Below are 24,518 nucleotides of genomic sequence, written 5' to 3' on the forward strand. Positions count from 1 at the left end.
CGTCAGAATAGAAAAGCACTTGGGCCTCCTCTGAGCCTTTGGGTCGCCTCACAGGTCGGCCCGCCAGAGCCATGTTAGAGGGCGCCGTGTCTCAGTAGCCACAACGGTTCCGAGTCGGGGTTTCCTTATGCTTGTATCCCTCTTGCAGATTAATCCCAGGGGCTTAAGTCGTAGGTGGATGGTAACCCCCATGACTTCACGGACGGTAGATTATCACCCGAGTCACCCTGAAGCCATCGTCCACATCTGATGTGTAGACTTCCTTGCTCACTCAGTTCAAGTTCAACAAGCTCACATTTACATCCAGAGAAGTCGGTAGAATCAAATTGTTACTATGAAGTGCCGATAATGCGCGATGGCTCCTTGGGAGGGACCCATCGATCACAACCCGGGAGGGGCATCATGTTTCCAGCCAATTTCCCTACCCCTTCTCTCTGATCTCACAAGAACTGCGGAAACTAAACTCCCCAGTGCTTTTTCAAACATTAGCCGGGGCTGGAGGGACGTTCTCTGGCTCAACCTCCCCACTGGCTCCAGTTGCAGCGACGTCGTTGCCGTTCGTCGCTCCAGTCTTTTCCTTAGCGGGTGCTCTTCTGCTGGAAGGAATCGGATCGTCGTAAGTGCGCATGTAGAGCCCCAAACGCGCAGGGTCAATCTTCCACTGGTAGGTTAAGAAGAAGGCGCTTGTGATGGGGATCAGGCAGCAGTCGAGTATGCCGTAGAAGATGAACTCGGAGTCTGGGGATATTGCATTGCCGCCCTCGCTTATGCCCCAACATACTGGGTACAACATCCAGAGAAACCAGACCCATAGGGCTGTGACGCCGTGCACAAGCTTGACATCTTCGCCGAGAACCTGGGCGAATCGGCGGGGAACCCAGACAAGGTGATACCCGATAATGAGCCAAGCCCAGATCCAGAATCCGTAATAGCCTGTGAACTGGATGGTAAGCTCTTCCTTTTCAGTATCGCATGGATGGACGTGGCACTTGCTTACCCCACTTGTAATCGGAGCGGACCACGGCACCCACCACCGCCATAACAGCCATGGCAGAGCTCAGAAAACACGTCCAGAGGATCTGCACACAAGGGGCTGCGGTCGTGAGAAGGATGGCCAGGGAGATGAGTGGCCAGATCAAGAACCTGTTCGCGTCTTAGGCGTATCCTTACAAAATCCACTGGCGCTTCGAGCAAGACTTACCACCCGCAGTACCTTACCCACCAAATCTGCCGATTCACCCCAGCCACCAGGTGGCTAGAGCGTTGCCATTCGACGTCGATGGGCACCCAGCCCAAGTTGGACGCCATGCTGTAGTGCTCGATCATGGCAACAAAGGCGACTGCTGCAAGAATGTAGTGAAAGATCCGACTACTAGCGGGCTTGAGGAAACTAGTGCCGAGGATTACAAGCATAGTGACACCCATCACGGACATCACAGCATAATACCAATCAGAACCATGGGTGGTGATGTGAATGTCCACAGTGCGGTCATTGACCACGAAAGGGTTCACCCTCAATGCTTCGTTACCGGGCATGGTTTTGAGAGTTGCAAGAAGAGCTGATAAAATTTCGACACCTGTGGAAATGGGAAGAGTTTGGTAGAGAGGACACCAGAGGAGAGAGCCGCCTTTATGCCCAGCTAAGGTCAGTTTACTAGCAGCTTTTCGGGTCGAGATGGACGTAACATTTGCAAGACAGATCTCCAGACACATGGCAACTATGCTGTCACAATCACGTCTTGTGCACAAGCACTACCGAAGCAAGGCCTATTTGCGGTCTCAAGGGCATCCATTGTCTGAATATCCTGGAACGGCAATGCCGGCAAGGCCGGAAACTTATCAACCTAAAGTCTACAGCAAACATGGCGCATGTGATGTGGCTCAAGTGTGGGGAGATGGGCAGCTTCGGTGGCAAGTGGAGGTGATTTTGGTCTGATTAATGATATTGTAGCTGTTTGGTTCTACCATGGTCGCTGGCACAAAATATGAAATGTGGTGTCAGGCGCTATAGATGTGATTTAGAAGAAAAAAGTATTAACACATCTCGTATCGAGTTACGTGTTGCTCAAACCACGGCCCGGATCTCGTCAAATCCCCGAGACCTCCTTATCTTCACAAGAGGTATATGGCAAGGCGGCCTTTAGGCTTGATAACACACCTTGGGTGCGGAGTTTTGTCCTTGCTTTCTATCACGGCACCAGTCATGACAACCGCTACGGTCACATGCGCCTCCACCAAAACCCTCCAATGAGCAAATGGCTCACGAGACATGGAAGCACGTACAATAAGCCACTACCCACAACTCACGATACGGCTCACGACTCACGGTGAGTCCTGACTCATAAACATAAGCCACCTCAAGTATATAGAGCATATTTACTTACACTTTCTTACATACTAGCTACCTCAGCTCTCAATATACCTTAACTACACTCAATACCTTGAGCACATTACCAGACGCGACTTATACCCTCTACCTCAGAGTATGCAACCTAATCCTCTGCCAACATAAACCCAGCACGACCGGTTTATACCTTGGGAATACCACGATCGTCACAGGTAAGCTGTGGGTGTTGTTAGTTGATCATGCTGGCGCAACAAACGGCAATTGAACACGCTTCCCGTCGCCTGATGTTCGGCCTGCGGCAGGCTAGGTGCTGACGCAAGCAACGGTAGTAGTACAAACCAGAAAAGCGCTGACAAACCGGTTGGGAGCTTGATGGGGTTAGGTTGCACGATTCTGGCGAAACTCAGTGGCTATCACTTTCAGGACAGGGTGCGTTGATCCGATGTTAACAATTTGAACCGCGAAGTCCGTCATTCTTATTTTGCTTCGAGCCCAAGCGCTGCTACGTGGGAGAGGAGGGATGCTTGTTTGAGTGTGGGACACGCACAATCATAGAGCCGAAGCCCCTGAAGACGTTGACGCCGCTCAACGCTCAGCGTGGCACCCCTCTGAATGCCATCCACACTCTCACCACTGACGGACCAATCGATAGCAACTCTGCCGGGAAGGGATGTTTCTGCTTCGTGGATGCTGGTGCCACTGTGAAGCATTTCAGGTAAAGACATCATCGTATTGCGACAATCGTGAGGGGAGAAGGGGATAGATGGTTGAAAGAAGACGTCCCCGGGATTTACCCAAGCGTTGTCCGTGGCTAGTTTCGAGCCTGATCTAGGATAACTGATAATCATTTCCCGCGCGATACTACATAATCGATGGTCGGTCCCTCTCACTGGCTGATAGAGGAGATTTGCATCTGTGAATGTGGAAATTAGAGCACTCGGCGTACATACAAACTGCCAACAGTCGCAGAGGAGAAAATGCCCGAGACTCGGCAGGAGTCGCGGTCTGGCCAAATGCTTCTCTCGTTTTCTTTCCCTGGTACTAAGTAGTCCCAACAATGCCTTGGCAAAGTGGGATTTTATTCCATCGTGCGTTAAAGCCGTTACGCGTCACGTCTAAGAATTGAAGGATCGAGAACTTTTGTCTCCTCTTTCCCAAGTAGAATCATGCCCAACCATATCTGTTTTGCAACAAGACAAATGTTACAAACTTTCGCGCCAGAGGCGCAATTAGAGGGAGAATATACAGCCCTTATTTTTTAGAAATGGCGCTTTTGCCCTAGGTGAGACGAGTTTCATAGCGTTGCCAGAAGGCGCCGCGCTCAAACGTCCAAACCTTATCTCAACTACACACAGATAGCCTAAGCCTTAATGCGTACTAGCCAGGCACTGAAACCTAGATTTGGCCCCGAGCTCGGTTACATTTTAGCTCGTACGGAAACCCGCCTTGATACTCCTACAAAAGACAGGAAAGATCTTCCCCGCCCCATAATTTCCCCTGAGCTAATATCCGCTCAGACTCAACAATACCGTAGAACTCTCGTCATCAACTTCCTATTCTCATCACCTACATACAGATCAATGCAGTGCCAATAACATAATGACGTTTGCCAGGGACATACATTGCCTTCCAATCTCAATCGCGAGATAGGCTCATACTCAGCCAATCTGATATGCTTGGGCTGCACTAGCACACGGCTTCGACGCCCGCTTTGACAGGCACCGCCGAAGACAAGCAACTTGGGAGCGCATGGACGTACTGCTTTTTTCGAGGTAGCAAGGTTTGCGTGTGGGTAGCACCGGCCGCTTAGCAATGCATGCCAACAATCAACACTCAAAGTTAACTCGGCAACCAGAGGCCATCGAAACACAAACCAGCGGGCTCCTCAACAACAAACGGAACCACACAACAGTAAAGTTAGAAGCAAACCAGGAGAAAGATGGATCTACTCAGTATATAAACACGGAGCCTTGCCAACGGTTTTGGAAGGGGCAGCGCGTTTCCTCTCCTTTTCCCAGCTTTCGTTGATCTCGTTCTCAAGGCTTTGGCCTTTTGTCCAGTCACTCAGTAAACCTCACGGCATTCCACCCGTTTATGCACAATGATCTCCAACACTATGAGCCTGGTGGCGGTCTTGGCAATCCTCGCCGGGGTTCAGGCCAGCACCTGCAGACTCACCTCTCGATCGACTACTTGGACCGCACCCAGCAAGACCGCGGCCGAGGCCGCCTCCTCCTCCACATCGGATGTCTATCCTGATGTGTTTGAGACATCCGTTACCGTCTCGACGACTAGCTCCTATTCCGACCTGAAGGATACTTTCCTTACCATCTCCACTACCGGTTCCACGACAACTGCTGAGCCCACATCCTCGCCGGGTGTCTTGCCAAGGTTCGAGAATGAAGGACCGGCGTTCAACAAGGCAAATCTCAAGTACAATCCCAACAACGAGTTCATCTTCCCCAGCGTCTTCGATGCCAGCCTCTACTTCGGAGAGGCCGCTCTCGCAAAATGGTACTTATACTACGCGCCGCACGACAACCCCGGCGGTATCTCATTCGTATACTCCGATAATCTCAACGGGCCATGGATCGAGTACCAGAGCAACCCGGTTATCTCTAGGGACTGGCCTGCGCTGGGTAACCCGCGGCCTGGGCATGTCTCCAGCGCCGACGCAGTCTGGAACGAGGAAGAGCAAAAGATGTACATGTACTTTCATGGCGCCAACAGCGTCACCCGCTGGGTTACATCAGAAGATGGCATCAACTTCGATTACGGCGGTATTGCGGTTAGCAACTCTGACGCGCCTGTTACCACTACTGAGTCGAGTTACGCTCGCGTCTTCCGCCACCCCGACCCCGAATCTGAATATATCTGGGCGATGTTCTACATGGTCAACGAGCCCAACAACATCCGAAAGATCAGGCTCGCTGAGTCCTTCAACGGAGAAGACTGGACGGTCGCTGATGACTATGTTGTCAGCGAGCCCGGCGCTAACGTCTCTGGTGGCAACCTCTGGGACTGGGACGGCCAGCGCTACGTCGTCTATCACAGGGAGCCTGGCAAGATCTACGCCCGAACTATTGATAAAACCCTGCGGGATGTGGGAACCGAGGCTGTCGTGCTCTTTGAGGCCAGCGAGCGTGTTGCTGCTCCTTACTTTGTTACAGAGAATGGCACGACACACATGTTTTATGAGCTAGGTGCTCGGTCATCGACTAGCATTGCATATGCTACCTTTGGGGGACTTTAGGTTGTTGTGATGACGCCTGCATACTCCTAACTTAGACATCCTCTAGACTGCAGTGCAACCTTGCAGTTAGAATCACTTGGCTCCTCCCTTCTTGATTTCATCCTATGGTCAAGTTCTTAAGTATTATTCATTAAAATACATTGATTATGTTTAATCGCTTCCATCTGTTCTTCTGCTCTCCTTATCATTTCTTGCCTGAGTGGTTATACGTCAAGTCAGCCGAGGATGAAGGTCCCCAACCTCCATCTGTTCCTCGGTGGGATGTGTCAGCAACCCCCTGTAGCCAAGGCCTGTTCTGGGGCTGAATTTGATTCCGGCTTCATCCATCGCCACGGAAGCTTACGACTATACTATAAAACAACCACTGTATAAGCTTCTGTTGGATTGGGCCCTGTACAATAGCTCTGAAGGTGGTCACGTGCCTTCAATGGCCGGCCGGGTGATCTCCGGCTCGTCGGGCGGACTAGGCCCAATTAGGAAGGCCACGTCGTGGCCCTGTCAACAGCTGCTGTGTGTCCAACCTTCCCGCCTGCAACTGACATAAAGTCCTAGCATTTGAACCTGGCCATCACAACCCTGGTACCAAGTCATCCCTAAGAATTGGACCCATGCACGCATCTTGACGACCAAAAGTGACATACAATGGACAAGTTCGACTGCGTTGTCGTTGGCGCGGGTGAGTAACGCCAATGCTGATCCTCATGCCACTGGCCTAGTATCCTTCACGTCTAGGTAGCTGGATAGGGCGAATTGAGTGGCTCCTACGGAGTATAGCATGGGATGTTAATTTGGACCTCTTTGTTAGGATGGTACGGCTTAGCCGTCGCAAAGCAGTATCACTGCACTTGCCCAGAGGACTCTCTGGCGGTCTTCAAATCAGAAGCCACGCTCGGTGGCACGTGGGCAGACCATCGCCTGTACCCAGGCCTCAAGAGCAACAACCTCCTGGGAACCTACGAATACCCCGACTTTCCCATGGACAGCGCCACGTTCAACATCAAGCCGGGCGAGCACATCCCGGCGGGGTCATCAACGCCTATCTCAAGGCCTACGCAGCCAAGTTCGGGATCAACGACTTGATCCGCGTTAAGACAAAAGTACTTGTGGCTGAGCATCAGGACACGGCCGAGGGTGGATGGGTGTTGACAGTCGCCAGCTCTAAGAAAGAGGAAACCAAAGTCTGCGCGCGCCGGCTCATTATCGCGACCGGCCTGACTTCCGAGGCTTTCCTCCCGCACTTTGATGGCCAAGAGGTGTTTGGCGGCAAGATATTCCACGGCAAGTATTTTTTATAGAACAAGGACACGATACAAGCGGGCAAGTCCGTGACAGTGTTTGGCGGGACAAAGTTCGCCTGGGATGCAGTCTATGCGTATATCATGGCCGGTGTTAAGGTTAACTGGGTAATCCGGTGTATGTTTTTGTCCTGGCGTTGCGCTTGATTACTCGACGAAACTGACGCGAGAAACTAGCATCTGGACATGGTCCCTGTTGGATGGCACCGGCGTATGTGACGCCGCTCAAGAAATGGCTTGAGAAGCTGGCGAGTATGTGCTGCTCAGTCTCCCCTCCCCGCTCCAGCTTCTGACAGGACTGAGCAGACATTCGGTTCCTCACTTGGTTCAGCCCTTGTATATGGGGTGGGGTTGACGGCTACAGAGGTATTCGCAGCTTTTTACACAGCACTGCCGTGGGCCAAGCAATTGTCAACGGCTTCTGGAGCATCCTCGACGGCGATGTCATGGCCCTCAATAAGTACGACTCGCACCCGAACACGGCCAAGCTGAAGCCTTGGATTGAGGCTATGTTTACGGGTACCAGCTTTAGCATCCTTAACTATGATACTGACTTCCTCGAGCTCGTCAAGGGTGATATGGTTAACATCCACATTGGCGAGATTGACCACCTTAGCCCAGGAAAGGTCCACCTATCAGATGGCACCGAGTTTGAATCAGATGCTCTTCTTGCTAATACCGGCTGGAAACATATACCGCCTATGAAGTTTCTACCTGAAGGAATCGAGAAGGAGCTTGGTCTCCCACATGCACCAACAGAGGGAGCGCCAGAAGAGGACCTCGCGAATCAGGGGAACGCCTAGGTTGGCGGGCCCGCCAACCCGCCATTCTAGGAAAGATGACTAAGCCCCCTTTTCATCGCAGAAGGCAACAAATGCTGCTGGCCGTTACACGTTTAATTCTATCTATGCCTTCTAATCAAAGATGGGGCAATTTCCACCTGACTGTATGCCTCCTGAGGCTACCTTTCCTTCTCGAGATGCTCTATTTCAAGCTATCAACGATTGGGCCTTTACTCGCGGTTATGCCTTTATAAACGGAAAGTCAATAGTGGAAAAATCAGGACTGCGTGTTGTTATATACGCCTGTGACCGCAGAGGGGCGCCTCTTAGCCCCTCAAGGCAGCGCATACGGCAGATAACTTCCAGATGCACTGGTTGCCTATTTTTAATCCTTGGAAAGCAGCTAAAGGATGAGGGCGGCTGGGCCTTGCGCCATCGGCGCGATAAGCGCTTTGCTGTACATAACCACGAGCCAAGCAGTCATCCAACTGCTCATCCAATCCGCCGGCGGCTTATAGCAGATCAACAAGGCCAGATCAGTCAGCTTGATGCTGCTGGAATCGCTCCTAAGGAGATCAACACCTATCTATGGCAGAATATATCTACGCTTGCAACGCAGAAGGATATTTCAAATCAGATCTTATAGAGCCGCCGAGATGCCTGTAAGGGCGGATCCTCCATGTAAGCACTTATTAATCAACTAGACTAGTAAGGCTTCTGGAGCTGATTTCAGGTTGATGAGCATAATCGCGTTGAAGCGGTTCTTTTTGCCTACCCTGACTCACTTGCCTATCTGCAGATATATCTAGAGCTACTACTATTAGATTGTATATACAAGACTAATAGATTTGGTATGCCACTGCTAGATATTATTGGCATTGATGGATCTAATTGATCTTTCTGTATTGCCTTTGCTTTCCTAAGGGGGGAAACTATAGATGACTATCTGTGGGCTCTTGAGCGGCTTAAATCCCTCTATGAGATCAGTTAGATTCAACCTCCTTTAGTTATTCTAACTGACTGTGCAGAGGCATGCATGAATGCCGTTGATATCTGCTTTCCGGATTCAATCTCTCTGCTTTGCCTTTGGTATGCTAATAAGGCTGTTGTTACTAATTGCCGGCCGAAGTTTGTTCTTCCAAAGCTAGGTCTAGATCTAGCAGATAATAGCGAGGAAAAGTGGCAAGCCTTCTTTAGCCATTAGCACTTAATCATCTACTCACTAGATCAAGCTACCTTTGAATAACGAGTACAAGAGCTTAAAGAGCAATATCTACCTACTTATATTAATGAGGTAGTATACCTAAAGTCAACCTGGCTTAGCCCTTATAAGCAGAAGCTTGTGAAAGCTTAGGTCGATTAGCATCTTCACTTTGGCAGTGTTGTTACATCCCAAGTTGAAGGCATCCATAGTATGCTTAAAGGCTATTTAAAGAGATCTACCTTAGATCTCTTCGAGGCTTAGAGCTCTATCTAATGAGCTTTAGTCTATTAGGTTGCTAAGCTCCGCGCAAATTAAGCAAAGCAATAGATCCACACCCTAATTGAGCTCTCAAAAAGCCTCTATGGTAGTGTTTAAGCCTGGGTATCTTACTATGCCTTGCGGAAGGTTAAGGAATAAAGGAAGCGCCTTCTAGATGCTCAGGGGCCTCTGCCTGCTTATATAGGCGTGTTTACTCGGACTCAGGGGCTGCTATGTGCTTATACTATTTAGACCTTCATAGAGCAAGGCCAATCTCTCTAACTTCATTATTTCAATAAGCATTGGCATCTTGATCGGCTAGGGAAGCCGACCTTATTGCTTGAGCCGCTCAAGATGGTAGAGGTAAGAGCAGCAAGGTCTAGTCAACCAGTATCTAGCACAAGAAGGCTACTAAGCTCATTTGAAGCTATTGAAGCTATAGGCAGGCAAAAGGCGCCACTAAGATGCAGCAGATGCCATGAGATCGGCCATATAATGTCTTCACACGCATGCCCTCTTCGGCATTAAGAGCTTTTAGAGCAGGTTGCTCAGAGGCAGGCATAGGCAGTCTTATCCTCTCCGGTAGTAATAGCGCCGCCTTCAACAACAGCGCCGGCAATAACAGAGGCACCGGCAATAATAGAGGCACCGGCAGTAGTAGCGGCTCTGGCACTAAGATATGATGACCCCCGGGCTATCCATCAGAGATATGTTGCGGCGAGAGATGCTTGGTATAGGGCATAGCCTCGCGGCAGCATTAAGACTAACTAGTAGTATCGGAAGGCGATGGGTCTGCCTTTATGATATAGCAAAGCCGACTACGACTGGTGCCTTGACTGGAAGCAAATGACTAAGCGCTGTATAACGCTAATAGGCTCTAGGGAATGGACTAAAGAAGAGATGATGGCCTATCTTGACTGGGATAAATTCGAGAATGATTGTCTTGACGCCTAGGTAGCCGATGAGATAGTAGTGTAGCCCTTTTCGAGCAGACGAGGGCTAGGCGAGATCTGGAGGGCATGTGAGAAGGAGATTGAGGAGCAGTAATCTTTATATTTAGCTATGTAGCTATGTCTTATTTGTAGTTGTGTTATTGAATTTGAATTCGTTATTAGATACTGATACTGATACTGAAGGAATTAGGGGGCTTAGTCATCTTTCCTAGAATGGCGGGTTGGCGGGCCCGCCAACCCAACCTAGGCGTTCCCGCGAATCAGCATCCGCTTATTAAGAAGGCTGACCACGAGATTATGTAGCGCTTCCCACGCCTCAAGCATCAGCCTGTCTGGAACAAGAACTACGTTCCCCTGACCGACCAGAAAGGCATTAGCAGTAGCGACGACGTGACACCATGCAAGTCTTTCACTCCGTACATGCTCTATCATTTCCTAGTGCCGCCGTCTGAGCGCCTCCTTCGGACTCGCGACATCGCTTTCATCGGCATGGTCAGCAACTTCAGCAACATCATCACCGCCCACCTCCAGGGCCTCTGGATCAGCGCCTACTTCTTGGGTCGACTCGCAAAGGATCCTACTGCCGCCGTCGGTGATGAGGTGTCGATGTCGAAGCTGCGATACGAGACGGTGCTACACAACCGCTTCGGCAAATGGCGCTATCCTATCGACTGGGGCAACAGGAACCCTAGTTTCATCTTTGACGCAGTTCCGTATCTTGACCTGCTGCAGCGTGACCTTGGACTGGAGCCTCACCGCAAGGCGGCTTCTGGTCCGAGATTTGGGATCCGTATGGACCTGAGGATTACCGGGGAATCAATGAAGATTGGAAGGCCAAGTACGGCAGTGACAAGCCGATCGACTAAGGTGTACTCCCCCTTGCCTTAATTTCTCCCACTCAGTGCAATGTAGGGGATGCTGTAATTTGAGTAGGAAACCCATCCTTAGAGGATTACCTATGATACATACCCCTGCGCTCTCGTAGCGCGGTTGAGCTGTTTAGATTGGTTTCGTTGCCGAGGGGCACTTATGAGATAGTATGATTATCCGGGCAATCATTGTGTCGGGCCGACATTGAGGCGTTTTTAGGCGTGTGTACTACTTGCAAGTTGGGTCTAACCCGTCGGCTCATGATACATCACCTGATCTCAACCTAGGCAAAGTGAGGGGGTCCCCATTGGGGAGGGCAGGTGATCCAATCGATATTTCGCCGCTTCTGCGGAGAACCAGGCGCCCAGTAGAGCCGCAGTACTCCGCCGGCCTTCATCTCCTCCCAATTGACAATTACTCCCAACTCAATTCCCATGCAACTCCACCCCAACATGGCCGGCAACCGGGAGAAGCCTCGCCAGGCGTGCGACAGCTGCCGGTTCCGCAAGGTCAAATGCGACCGCGGGCAGCCATGCAAGAACTGCCACGCCGGGGACCTGCTGTGCCAGTACCTGTACAGCATCCGCCGCAAGGGCCCCAAGGAGGGCCAGGGACGCAGGCAGTCGCAGCTACGGCGGAGGCTGGTCGATTTTGGCAAGAGTTCCTTTCAGACCATGACCCGGGATGCGGCGCCGCTCTGGTTCGGGGGGGGCAGCAGCCGCAGCCCGGAGGGTCCTACGCCAGCATCGGCACAGGTCATCACTCAGCATGACGCCTTCAACACGGCGTTGCCTTTAATTAATCATCTGCCGGAGAGACCGGGTCAAAGCAGGTTGCTATCCGTCTCACTCATCGCCCACATCCAGCTCTTCCTCAAAGTCCTATTCCCCATCATGCCCGTTATCAACGGCGACGAGCTCCTCGCTGACGCAGCCCGGTTAGAAGAGCTGCCCCCCTCACGATACGCACTCATTCTTGCGCTCTGCGCCGCCACTAGGATGCAGTTCGGGATAGATAATGCCCCAATTGGCGAAGGACCAGAGGTAGATATACCGCTAGAGCCGCAGCTGACGGGCGAGATGCTCATCCGCCTTGCCGAGACGTCGCTCCGCCAGTACAACGTCATAGACGACACGACCGTCGACTCCATGCTGGCTTCCTTTTTCCTCTTTGCAAGCTACGGAAACCTCAACAATCCTCGGCATGCGTGGTTCTACCTCAACCAGAGCATCTCGCTTGCTCAGTCGCTGGATATTACCCGCGAGACAGGGTACCACGATCTACCCGATATGGAACGGGAAAAGAGGCGGCGCGTCTTCTGGCTGCTCTTTGTCACAGAACGGTAAGGCCCCTGGTATGCAAGGCTTGTGCAACAGCTGACCAACAGAACCTTTGCCCTCCAACACCGCCGCTCAGTCATGCTCCGCAGCTCCATCACAAAGCCCCGGACCGTCGATTCAGACTGCCCCGTCGTCATGAACGACTTCATCAACCACATCCGCCTCTTCGAGTCCCTCCCCTGGTCGCTCTACGAGTGGCAGAGCCCCAGCGACGGCAACCAGCTCGAGGACCTGTCGCTCGTGCACACCATCAACGACAAGCTGTGCACCATCCAGGCCGACCAGAGCGTCATCCCGAGCCAGCGCTTCGACACGCTCATCACGCAGCAATGGCTGAGGGTGTCCATGTGGCGCCTCGCGGTCGGGAAGAAGCCGTTGTCGTCGGCGTACAACTTTGGGGTGCTGCTGCCGCCGAGTCTGCCGATCGATGCGGGCAAGATTATCATATCGGCGCTGGGATCTGTGGGCCCGAAATCAAAGGATTGTCATGGAATTGGAATGGTGAGTGAGAGGTCGTCAATATTGAGTTAACCTAGGTGACACATTCTAGGAACAAAAACTCTTTGACGTTGGCGTCAGTCTTGCGGATAGCGCCATGCTACCGAGCTGGAGCTGCTCATCCTTCGAAACCGGCCCTCGGGACCTGCTCTGCGCAGTCATAGAGTCCCTATCTACTATCCGGGGATGTCAATCCCATCTCTTGCCTACACTGCTGAAATACTCTGAAAGCGTCCTGGGACTCACAGACCCAACCCCCCATATCGACTTCCGGCTGGAAATGCCACAGGAGACAGAAACAGCCACCCCAACTGCTGTTGTCGAGGATATATCAGCACAGGTTGAAGAGCCAGTCGACTCGTTAACCTGGCTGTTTGGAGATGAATTAGGCATGTTGGACATGAGCACACCGTCGCCAACTTGGGACGATGCAGGACTATCGGGCGAACAAGTTGATACAAGTATTGGACTATCACTTGGATAATGAGTATTCCTTCCAAAGTCCGTCTTTACTTTTCTTCGACGCTTGTAATTAAAAAAAAAAAAAGAAAAAGAAAATCATAACCAGTGCAGCCAGCAGTGATACCCGTGACTCTATCTATACCCTCTCCAGCAGCACAACCTTGCTGTCATAGTCCCCCTGCAAATATAGCATCTTATTCTCATTATACGGAAAATCCATACTGAAACGCACTCACTTCTTAACGCTAATCACACTGCTCCTCTTATTCGTGATCCCTACGCTCTATATAATAGCATTATGCTTCAGAAATACAGAGTAATATAGATCCGCCGCGATAGAGCTATAGCTATCCCGTAGGTGCAGCACTAGCGTCTCGACCTCGTCGTCGCGGCCTAACATGCTAGGCAGACCAGGCAAAGAGGGCTTTCCCCTGATCATATCGTGCGACTTATACTTGAAGTCGCTCAGCGCATAGCCCTTGCTGTGCTTGATGTGCACGGCGGGCGTGCGGAAGCCCCCCTTGCCCAGGTCAGGGAACTCGCGGCGGAGGTGCAGCTGCGTGGACTAGCCGCCGCCGTTGGGGCCGACGTCCTCGGCGGGGTCCTCGGTTACCGGCCCGCCAAAGTGGTTGAGGATGAGGTCGCCGGTGGGGGCATCGACGTGGAAGCGGTGCGAGACGTGTTTGCCGTTGAGGGCGAATGAAGTCACGTCGACCACGATGGCTGCAAATTGTTAGATGATGAGGAGTGGCTTGAGGGGGGAGGGCTTACGGCTGGGTGAGGAGGCGCCGACGACTGTGTGGATCATGGTTCGTGTCATGGCAGGACGAGAACAACTACAAAGATCGATTTGACGCGTGTCAAAGGATCGGTTTTGAAGAAGAGAAGAGGCTTCACATTTGCAATTGAATCGAATGCTCTAGGTTTAAATAACCTGCGTCTGCACGATCATCCTCCACCACAAAGCCTGAATCGCCGAATGTGCTGTCCGACGAGGGAAATCCGAACATTTCGCCACTGGGCCAGCCGAGACCACGCAACCTTGGGAATAGCATTTGTGAAAATCTCCATAGCAGGCTCTTGGCCAATGCTGTAAAACACCTTGAAAACCGCCATAGCCATCTCCGTTCCTCAAGGCTCTATGCGCAAGCCGCGACCGGCTTGCCTCTCCTGTTAGGAAACCACTGTGGAGTCAACAAGGACCCCGCCCGGTCTAAGCCCTCCTTTCATCCCCTTGAGATGCGTCAGGTGCTTTTTGCGTACTGGGGGGTAAGGATCCAATCAAAATGGCTAAAATGTGCGATACGTGATATCCCACCTCTTTCGGGTGAGAGTCAAAGTTACAAATCTTTCTGAGGCGATTCCTCGCTACCGTCTTGTACTGGGGGGAAGGTGGGGAAAGGGGTCCACAAATACCGAAAAGCACCTTACGCATCTCAAGGGGATTGGTTTAAGCTCTAGACTAAGCGACCAGGGTGTAATAACATTTCGTAAGTAGCCTCTAAGCACTTATTTTATATATTTTTTTAGCTAATACTAAAAAAAAAATTGCTCTATGGAGATTAATTAATTAGTTACTTTTTACTCTATTATTTATGTATATATATTGCTAGATGCATCGTTATGGTTGAATTTTGATAAAATAAAATGCCTTTGTTGATTACCCGAGCGAATTCCATCAAGCCCCCAAAGACTCAAGCCTAGGGGGAGCCCGATTCGCATGTCCCATGTGCCCCGCGTTTGGGTTCTCCTGCGAACGGGCTAGACTTCGGACAAGAAGCACCAGACGCCCCGGAGGCAGAAGACTTATCTAAAAGGGGTAATACTCGGACTCTGCGAGTCAAAGGCCCGGTGGCGTCGACTGTCCCCGTGCTTCCCCACAAAATCGGTCCAGAGACTGCAGAGTCTCCCCATGGGGAAAACGAGCTACCAGCCGTGAACCAGCTCCCTCCTCTCACGAGCTGGACGATCGTTGTTCTTCATTGTCTCAGCCGATTAGCTGCTTTGTCGATGCGTGGCGAGGGGACATGTCGGTCCGACAAACTTAATTCCTCCAGGCGCTCGGGTAACCTAGCTCTTGCAGCCCAGACCAAGAACCGGTTTACCTCAATTTCCTCGATGCCTCTGTCCGAATAATTCCCCTTCGGTTCTGTGGCGAGACTATCTTCCCATCAGTGGACTGGGCAAAACAGCGTCGTTTGGAGTCGGCAGTCATCCCAAAGCCAGCAACACCACATTGATCGCCTTCACTTTCATTGACTACCAATTCATATATATATGTTCCCCAGATCATCGAAAATAGTTTTCTCCAGATCGACACCACCCACCTCGATTCGGATTCGAACCTTCTTCAACATTGAATTGCCCGACACCACTCCCTACACGATGGAGAAGCACGATTCGTCCTCGGTCAACCAAGTTGAACTCGAGACGACCTTGACCGAAGTTGCCAAGGTAGCGACAATCCATAACACCAAGCTCCAAAAGGCTGCTTTGGAAGGCACTGCCGACGAACACGAACTCAGCATTCGTGATGCCATCCGAGCCTATCCCCAGGCCATCATGTGGGCGCTTGTGTCGTCTACCTGTGTCATCATGGAAGGCTACGACACGAACCTCCTTTCCAATTTCTTTGCCTATCGTAAGTACTGTCTCAAACGTGAAGATGCAAACTGGTTGCTGACTGCGAACTCTAGCGTCGTTCTTGATCAGGTACGGCCGATACGTGGGAGTTACTCCAGAGACCCCAACGGGATACCAGTTGACCCCGGCTTGGCAAGCCGGACTATCTCAGGGCGGGGGAGTCGGCTCTGTGTTTGGCTGCCTGATGTGCGGCTACTTCGTATCCAAGTATGGCTCTCGAAGGGTGCAGCTAGCAGCTCTGGCTGCCCTCACTGCCTTCATCTTTGTCGTCTTCTTTGCCCCCAACTTGCCCACGTTGGTTGTTGGCGAGATTCTCTGCGGTATCCCATGGGGCATTCTCGCCACAACGGCCCCGGCCTACGCTTCGGAAGTTCTACCACCAGTTCTCCGGACCTACATGACGTCGTATACGAATATGTGCTTCATCATTGGCCAGCTGATTTCTGCTGGTGTTCTCAAAGGACTCTCCACGCGCACCGATGCATGGGGCTACAAAATTCCCTTTGCCTTGCAATGGGTCTGGCCCGTGGTTCTCATTCCTCTCATCTGGATGTCGCCCGAATCTCCCTGGTATCTGGTCAGAATGGGCAAGCTGCACGAAGCCGAAGAGTCTCTGCGCCGCCTACAGTCGTCAAAGGCCACCAACGTCGATCCTCAGAAGACACTTTCCACCATCATTTACACCAACAACCTCGAGCAGCAGTTGCAGGTCGGAACCAGCTACTGGGACTGCTTCAAGGGCTTTGAGCTCCGCCGTACCGAGATTTCTTGCGTCGTCTTTGCTGGTCAGATCCTGTGTGGAATCTGCTTCGCTTACAACAGCTCCTACTTTTTCTCCCAAGTTGGTCTCGGAACGAGCACGACCTACTCTCTTGCGCTTGGAGGAACCGGCTTGGCATTCTTTGGCTGTCTGATCAACTGGTTCGTCCTCATGCCAAACTTTGGCCGACGCACGATTTACGTCTGGGGCATGGGCGGCATGTGTTTTGTGCTCATTCTCATCGGTATTCTCAACGTCTGGACTCACATCTCGGCCGTCGCCATGACACAGGCCTGCCTCACCCTCCTTTGGACTTTCATCTTTCAGCTGTCTGCCGGCCAGCTTGGCTGGGCTCTCCCTGCCGAAATGGGCTCGACTCGTCTTCGGCAAAAGACCATTTGTCTCGCTCGCGACTCGTCTAACATTATGGGCACCATTGGCGGCACTCTGCAGCAGTACTTCATGAACCCGCAGGCGTGGAACCTCAAGGGTTATACTGGGTTCGTCTGGGGCGGTACTTGCTTTTGCATGTTTGTCTGGAGCTACTACCGTCTGCCTGAGACCTGGAACCGCTCGTACCACGAGCTCGATATTCTGTTTGCGAAGAAGGTGCCGGCGCGCCAGTTTGCGACTACCGTTGTCGATCCTTTTGATACAACTGTCATTGATGGCATCACTGGCAAAATCAACAACGAGGCCGTCTAATTACTCGGTGTACATGCTAGGGCATGAGTTGATGGGAGCTGAGCGTGAATATATTTAAGGAGAGGTGGGGGTAAGCTGTCATAGTATAGCAAAGAACAAACCTTTTATCACTGGCCGATTGGCAAGCTAGTTATTCATTAAGTTATTCCAGGTACTGCTCAAGGTAAGCTAGTGACGTTAGATCTAAATATTTAACCACAACATGAATTTATAGCTCTTAGTTATATTTAGCACTGCTTATATTAAACGGCACCAACTGGGGGAACTTGGGTTACCCAAGGGGCTACACTTCTTATGATTATGGTGCAACTATCGCTGAAGACCGCACAATCACTCGCAAAAAGGGGCGAGGCCCAGCTTTTGGGGTACTTCTTCTCCTCTGTCGGCCTAAAGGGAAGCTGTGCCGCGAAGAGCAACAACAGCGCTGACGGCCACTACCGACCTGACCGTCACGCCGCTCTCTGCCAATGAGACTGGATTCTGGGTGCTGCGTCATACCGAGTACTCTCAGCGGAAGAAGACAGAGTATAAAATCACCCTTCCCACAAGGGCGGGTAACATAACGATTCCGCAGCTAGTTGAGAAGTTGGCCTTGAATGGTCGGGATTCCAAGATTCTCACCACTGACTTGCAGCTGAGCGGTAACACTCATCTTCGATACTCAAGTGTCGAGATCCTTGCCATCACGGAAACGGACGGCCGGCAAGTCCTCGTCTTGTACGGCCGAGCTGACGAGCGTCACGAGTGTGCCATTGACATCCCGCGCAACGCAAAAATCTATCAGCATCGTGAAGGTGCTAGGTCATCCATCAAAACCAAGAGGCAAGGTGGTTCTCTTGTCATCGCTTGGGACGCAGCAAAAGACCGTTCAATTGTTGACGTTGGAAGCACACGGCTGGTTCTGCTTGGTAAGTCATAGAGCTACGATGCAGTCTGTTTATGGTCCATTGACACTGTCGCGTTAGGGAAGTATTCGGCCTATGACTACTGGGTCGTTGACTTGCAAAAATCTGGCCTGAAACAAAAATCATTATCAAGGGGCCATACTTGGTTCGGAGTGTACGCGTCCAGGGCAACAGACTCGAAATCTCGGCGGACTTCAACCAGACGACCACTGTAGAAGTATTCGCCGTGCCCGCTCAGGTCAAGAATCTATTCATCAACAACAAGAAGTTTAAGCACTTGGAACCCATCAAGGGCGTTTGGTCAACGGATGCCTCGTTCGAAGCACCGCGTATCAGTCTTCCCGATTTTTCCACCAGCAGCTGGAAATTCATCGACAGCCTACCAGAGGTGAAACCCAAGTACGATGACGCTGGGTGGCCCAAGGCGGATTTGCGAGACTCGCACAATGACTATCGCGCTCTCTCAACACCAAGTTCTCTGTATTCCGGGGATTACGGCTTTCATGCGGGCCTTCTGATATATCGGGGACATTTTGTTTCCTCGGGCAACGAAACAGGATTGGAAATTTGGAATCAGGGAGGGTGGGCTTTTTCCAACTCCGTGTGGCTGAATGGCACTTACTTGGGATCATCCAAGGTCAACGCTACAAGGCCTGACGCCAACACGACGTACGAATTCCCCCGGTTGGATCAAGGCCGCAGATACACCCTCACTATTCTTCAAGACAACCAAGGATATGAGCTTAACCCCTGGGTCGGGGACGACGAAATGAAGCATCCACGAGGCATTTTGAACTACACCCTTCAGCAACGGGAACAAGAAGCAATAAGCTGGAGAATTACCGGGAATCTTGGCGGAGAAGACTACCAGGATCGTGTCCGTGGGCCATTGAACGAGGGTGGCAGCTTCGTTGAGAGAAATGGCTTTCACCAGCCCGGACCACCGATGAAGGAGCGTTCATGGAGTAAACGGAATCCAATTACAAAGGGCCTTTCTGGACCGGGCCTTGGGTATTTCACCACATCCTTCGATCTGAACCTTCCCCAAGGGTGGGATGTGCCACTCTTCTTTTCGTTCGCCAACGAGGCAGTTCCTACGCCATCCTATCGTGCGCAGTTGTTTGTCAACGGGTACAATTTTGGTCGTTATATCAATGAAGTGGGCCCTTAGAAGTCTTTTCGTGTACCTGAAGGTGTTTTGAATCATCAGGGCGAGAGCTGGCTGGGAATCCTAATCTGGTGCCAGGAGCCAGACGGTGTGAAATTGGATGGTCTCACGTTGGAATACAAAATGCCAGTTCGTTCTGCTATGGAGAAGGTCAAGCCCATTTCTCAGCCAGGGTAGAGGAAGAGAAAGAATGCCTATTAGTTTTAGAAGTTGTATAACGCAAATTTCTATTTCTTACTATGGCTTACTTTTAACAGTCTGGGTCGAATAGTATTCTTTTACTATTGACGTAAATAGAACGTTATCAATCCATGTTCTATTCTCCTTTCTTAAGTGAAAACAATCCGAACATGTTTCCAAGTTAACGGTAGAAAGTAGCCGGTGAGATTAATCTTGACCATGATGAGATACCATCGCTAGCCTTTGACAACGGGCTGCTGTTAGCAACTTCCCTAGTACTTTTCTATTTACTCTTGCCCCTTGATCTTATCCTCGATGCACTCAACGGTGCTTTCTTCCAGGCGCTTCACATTCTCTTCTGCAGTGTTCTTGTCGAAAATCTCACCAACTTCCTCCAGGGAGCGATTCTGTAAGTTTGATTAGATTGCGGGACGCGAGAATCGGGTATCGGCGGGGTGGACTGACCTTGGTCTCAGGAAACGCAAAGAAGACAGTTGTCAAGACAATAGAGAGCCAGACGCAGCACACAATATAGTACTTCCAGCCAAGGTTCTGTAATCCAATAGGGTTCACAAACTGGTTGAAGAAGCTAGCTCCCTTGATGGATCCCATGAGGAGCGCGATGCCCTTAGCGCGAATGTTGAAGGGGAGAATCTCCACGGGATACGCCACAGCCAGGGGGTTCCAGCAGATGTTGTAGGAAGAGGCAAAGAAGATAACACGGGTGAGGATGCCGGCACCGGTGGCCTCTGATTTGGTCTTGGCGAACACGCTGCCCGCAACATTCCACGCAACCATGCCGGCCAACATGCAGCTGGTAGCGACGATGAAGAGTGGGCGTCGACCGACTCGGCTGACCAGGTTTGCACCTGTCATTGCCACGATCATGTTCCAGATCTGAAGGATGCCGTTGATCAGGGTTATATCCTCCTGAGAGTTGATACCGATGGACCGCAGAACCGGAGCAATGTAGTACGACTGGAGACATGGTTAACATTAAAATCAGAAAGGTGTTTCGTTAAGTAGACGTACCACCAGCCCATTTCCTGACCACTGAGGGAAGAAGGCGCAGCAAAGAACAAGAAATGTGCGATGCTTGTTCGTCTTCGTCTTGATAAGTTCCATCCAGGAGCGCGAGCCGGATAGCTCCAGCTGCAAAGTGGTACGGATCTCGTCAAACTCGGCTGCGACAAATGCCGAGTTCTCATCACCATTCGCGTGGTACTTGATGAGAATGGCGCGCGCTTCCTTGTGATGATCCTGTCCAATGAGCCATCGAGGGTTCTCAGGCAGAAACCAAATGGCGGACAAATTTATAATGGCAGGAAGGGCTTGCAAGGCTGGAGGAAGTCTCCAAGACCATTCGGAGTTGATGCGATAAGTGCCATACGTCGTCCACGCAGCGATAATAGACTGGACAACACGTGTGAGTAGAATGTGACACCAACAGCAATAGGATTATATCGCTTACCCCTAAATACCAGAGAGTGTTGTACATGGACGTAAGGGTCGTTCTCGACTCGGGATGGGCCAGCTCCGCGGCCAGCATCGGGGCGGAAGTCGACGCAATGGTGATTCCGAAACCGATCATGAAGCGTGACACCATGTACATGACGGCTGGCCGGATTGTTAGGCTGCTCAATTAAGATTATCATGGGTTGAACTGACTGTTGATGCTGGCCGTTTGGATCACCGTCGCAATTATGACGATGATATCGCCGACGACCATCGCCCATCGTCTGCCGTGGTGGTCAGACGCCCAAGCAGCAGGAACCGTGCCGAAGACAGCGCCGAGAGGAAGGATCGCATTCATAATGCCGAGAAGGGCACCTTCAGGGTTGTTGAAGTCTGCAAAATTCTCAACAGTTAGCAACTCGAGGAGGAAATGACGCTTCGCATGGTGAAAGAACTGACAAGAGACCCAGCGATCGACTCCCTGGATGCCATTCATCAAAGAGCTATCATATCCCATTGCCGCGCTGACAATCAAAGAGCCTGGGACGAGGAGGAGGTAGAGACTCAGCAGGCCGGGGTTTTTGAGGAACGGCGTAGTCTTTCGCAGGCATATTGGTGTCTCTGGCTTTGCTCGATTGTTCGGTGTAGGATGGCTGTTGAATGTTTGGATGGAAAAGCTGGCAAGCGTTTTCGCATCGGGACACGGCGTATTTATGATCAGTAATGCGACAAAGACGGCGAACACTTCGCCCTTGGACCTCGAGTATGTTCGCCTCCGTCTCTTACTCTGTCGAAGCTAAGTCTCCAGCTGAACCTCGCGTGTCCTGAAAATCTGGAACGGGCTCTCTTACCCCATCTGGGGTAGCCGGTCGCTCTGTCGCCTTCGCAAACCTAGGTTGAAGGAGCGGGAGAAGCGAAATGGAGAGCGAGATTGCCAGGGAGGCTTGTCAGTTCCGCCAACTCTTGTCAGTGTTCTAGACCATGGTGGCCATCGGCGAGAGAACCGAAATGCCCCGACCAACCACAAATCCCGCCCAGAGCCATGCCCAGGCCGGCACTGCAGCCGAAATGCCCCGAAACGGCTCAAAACTTCCTGGATTGAGTGTGATCTTAGAGGTACTAGTAGATTCCAATCCAAGAATGGGTAGGTGACAGTCCGATATCGCTCCAACTCCATCCCTAGGGGACTTGTCAATGTGAACTTGACCTGTCGGTTCCCTCCACTCGATTCCCTTTCTCTCAAGATCTCGTATCAGCAAGTCCATCCTCCTCAGCTGCTTTAATTGACAGCGGTTTAAATTTGGCTCCAGTTTGTCATTGCCTCTGACATCCCCCTACAGCCGAACATCATGGGCTTCATTGATCAAGAAGATCCTGCCTCTCGATTCTCCTTCGCGAACGCAGTAAGCCTACTTTCCGGGCAAGACTTTTGGCATACCAGCAAAAACGAACCTCTCGGGCTCGGATGTTTGAAGTTCTCGGACGGACCCAATGGCGTTCGAGGAGAAGACTGGATCAATGGAGCGCCTTCGGCTGCCATTCCTTGTGCCACCGCTCTCGGGGCGTCTTTTGGCATTGACCTGACCGCGCAGCTTGCTCGCCTGCTTGCGGAAGAGTGTAAGCGCAAGGGCGTACACTGCTTGCTAGCCCCAACGATGAATATCCATCGCAATCCTCTCTGTTAGTATTACTGAAGTACACTCTCAGGGCCTCGACTGACAGACAGGGTTGGCAGGTGGCCGAAATTTCGAGTCATTTAGTGAAGACCCCATGCTCAGCGGCGTCATTGCCTCTGCCTTTACGCAGGGGCTGCAGGGACAAGGTATTTCTGCCAGCCCGAAGCATTTCCTAGCGAACGAGGCAGAGAATGGACGGAGATGGAGAGATAGTGTTATCAGCGAACGAGCTATGAGGGAGATCTACCTGGAACCCTTCCGCATCGTTGTGGAGCTAGGGAACCCATGGTGCATCATGACAGCGTGGTCACTGACCCTGTCTTTCGAGAGCCTAAAGTCTGACCAAAGTACGATATTGCAGGTACAACTCGGTCAACGGTTCCTTCTGCTCCGAGTCTGAAGACCTTCTGTCAATTCTTCGCAACGAGTGGTGCTACGCTGGTGTGGTCATCTCGGATTGGTTCGGAACCTATAGCACAGCCGCCGCTTTCACGGCCGGGCTTGACATTGAGATGCTGGGGCCCACCAAATTCCGCAGCCAGGGAGCCATTCTGGAGGCCCTGAAACAGGGAGATATAACGAATCATCAAATAACAAACTCCACAGCAAGAGTTTTGGACCTGCTACGGAAAACAGGCCGCGTTGGAACACCTGGCGCCGCGCCCCTCCCGAAAGCCGAAGAACCACATTATCTCGACGATCCAAAATCACGAAATCTACTTAGACATGCTGCTGAGGCCAGCATCGTGCTTCTGAAGAACGAAAAAGGCACTCTCCCTCTCGTCGAGCGTCATTCAAGGCTCACTGTGTTTGGACGGCATGCAAAAGAGCCCGCCCTGTTCGGTGGTGGCTCTGCCAGCTTGAAGGTCCCATACACCTCGACGCCATGGGAGGCCATACAGAGGTCATTTCTTGGGGCATCCTATGGCTCTGGAGTCGCGATCGAACGCCTCGTACCACTTCCGAATGAGTCCCGCCTCAAACTTGGAGAGATCACGTTGGACTGGTACAACGGGGATCAGCCCTCCACCGACAACCGCTTTTTTTCTCAGACTTTGAAGGATACTCTGTACATGCTCGTCGAGCATGCCCCCGACGGGCTGGTCGACCGTTCCAACTTTTGCACCTCCATGACTTTCGACTTCACTGCAAGAAACACTGGGTTCTACGACCTGAGTCTCTGCGGTCCCGGAAATGCGAAGTGTACTGTGGACGAGAATGTCGTTCTGGAGGTGCAGCGGGATCTCAAGGTCTCTACAGAGGACTTTCTTTTCGACCGATCCAAACTTGACGTTGTTAGGGCAAGACCACTACCATGCACCACCACCCTTTCGACAACCCCACCCTTTCGTCAAGCAAAAAAAAAAATCTACTACTAAAACTTAATACTTTCATTTACACATAGCTTGACTAGAATAAAAGTTATTTGAGAGCAATTACTTCTATTAAGTATAGAACTAATTGAAATTTCTATTTCTGTTCTTATATTGCTAAATAGGGCATGTAATATATGCGGGTAGTAGTAAGGAAATATTACTACTTTAACCCCTAATTTCTTTACCGCTCCTTCTTAATATTACTCTTGCTAGTCTCTTATAATATGACTAAAATGCCTTTATCTTAGCCTCGTTAGAAATATATAGAAGACGACATAGCCGAGGCTATATTAGATATCACTGATAATAGCTTTTTACCCCCTTAGGCGGCTTAGCGACGCGACGTGCCTTAAACTACTTTAATTGATAGACTTAATGGCTAAATACC

The 24,518-nt window shown here is 51.3% G+C and overlaps 9 protein-coding genes across 9 annotated transcripts; 7 read left to right on the forward strand and 2 right to left on the reverse strand.

Annotated features, from left to right (window-relative positions):
• Positions 1-478: 478 nt before the first annotated feature.
• LRP88_12647 (opsin family protein) lies at positions 479-1,536 on the reverse strand (the record flags this gene model as incomplete). Its single annotated transcript, XM_083249039.1, has 3 exons — positions 479-933; positions 998-1,143; positions 1,202-1,536. The coding sequence occupies 3 exons, from the start codon at positions 1,534-1,536 to the stop codon at positions 479-481; spliced, it is 936 nt and encodes a 311-aa protein (XP_083095198.1).
• A 2,912-nt stretch (positions 1,537-4,448) lies between these two features.
• On the forward strand, positions 4,449-5,600 carry LRP88_12648 (uncharacterized protein; the record flags this gene model as incomplete). The annotated part of the gene is made up of 1 exon (XM_083249040.1): positions 4,449-5,600. One exon carries the CDS (start codon positions 4,449-4,451, stop codon positions 5,598-5,600), a length of 1,152 nt encoding a protein of 383 aa, XP_083095199.1.
• A 642-nt stretch (positions 5,601-6,242) lies between these two features.
• On the forward strand, positions 6,243-7,698 carry LRP88_12649 (uncharacterized protein; the record flags this gene model as incomplete). The annotated part of the gene is made up of 5 exons (XM_083249041.1): positions 6,243-6,276; positions 6,603-6,778; positions 6,896-7,013; positions 7,073-7,147; positions 7,202-7,698. The coding sequence occupies 5 exons, from the start codon at positions 6,243-6,245 to the stop codon at positions 7,696-7,698; spliced, it is 900 nt and encodes a 299-aa protein (XP_083095200.1).
• Positions 7,699-10,581: 2,883 nt separating this feature from the next.
• LRP88_12650 (uncharacterized protein) lies at positions 10,582-10,980 on the forward strand (the record flags this gene model as incomplete). Its single annotated transcript, XM_083249042.1, has 1 exon — positions 10,582-10,980. One exon carries the CDS (start codon positions 10,582-10,584, stop codon positions 10,978-10,980), a length of 399 nt encoding a protein of 132 aa, XP_083095201.1.
• Positions 10,981-11,396: 416 nt separating this feature from the next.
• On the forward strand, positions 11,397-13,028 carry LRP88_12651 (Zn(II)2Cys6 transcription factor; the record flags this gene model as incomplete). The annotated part of the gene is made up of 3 exons (XM_083249043.1): positions 11,397-12,304; positions 12,392-12,803; positions 12,894-13,028. 3 exons carry the CDS (start codon positions 11,397-11,399, stop codon positions 13,026-13,028), a joined length of 1,455 nt encoding a protein of 484 aa, XP_083095202.1.
• Positions 13,029-15,647: 2,619 nt separating this feature from the next.
• On the forward strand, positions 15,648-17,370 carry LRP88_12652 (uncharacterized protein; the record flags this gene model as incomplete). The annotated part of the gene is made up of 2 exons (XM_083249044.1): positions 15,648-15,903; positions 15,959-17,370. The coding sequence occupies 2 exons, from the start codon at positions 15,648-15,650 to the stop codon at positions 17,368-17,370; spliced, it is 1,668 nt and encodes a 555-aa protein (XP_083095203.1).
• Positions 17,371-17,812: 442 nt separating this feature from the next.
• On the forward strand, positions 17,813-19,446 carry LRP88_12653 (uncharacterized protein; the record flags this gene model as incomplete). The annotated part of the gene is made up of 3 exons (XM_083249045.1): positions 17,813-18,278; positions 18,336-18,364; positions 18,442-19,446. 3 exons carry the CDS (start codon positions 17,813-17,815, stop codon positions 19,444-19,446), a joined length of 1,500 nt encoding a protein of 499 aa, XP_083095204.1.
• A 464-nt stretch (positions 19,447-19,910) lies between these two features.
• On the reverse strand, positions 19,911-21,689 carry LRP88_12654 (general substrate transporter; the record flags this gene model as incomplete). The annotated part of the gene is made up of 6 exons (XM_083249046.1): positions 19,911-20,030; positions 20,089-20,601; positions 20,656-21,036; positions 21,095-21,240; positions 21,292-21,471; positions 21,608-21,689. 6 exons carry the CDS (start codon positions 21,687-21,689, stop codon positions 19,911-19,913), a joined length of 1,422 nt encoding a protein of 473 aa, XP_083095205.1.
• Positions 21,690-22,427: 738 nt separating this feature from the next.
• On the forward strand, positions 22,428-24,133 carry LRP88_12655 (glycoside hydrolase superfamily; the record flags this gene model as incomplete). Its single annotated transcript, XM_083249047.1, has 4 exons — positions 22,428-22,481; positions 22,554-22,695; positions 22,814-23,060; positions 23,116-24,133. The coding sequence occupies 4 exons, from the start codon at positions 22,428-22,430 to the stop codon at positions 24,131-24,133; spliced, it is 1,461 nt and encodes a 486-aa protein (XP_083095206.1).
• Positions 24,134-24,518: the final 385 nt, after the last annotated feature.

The sequence above is a fragment of the Fusarium phalaenopsidis genome (assembly GCF_050370095.1).
Source record: "Fusarium phalaenopsidis strain FUZ10S chromosome Unknown contig_32322, whole genome shotgun sequence".
In the NCBI taxonomy this organism is placed as follows: Eukaryota; Fungi; Ascomycota; class Sordariomycetes; order Hypocreales; family Nectriaceae; genus Fusarium; species Fusarium phalaenopsidis.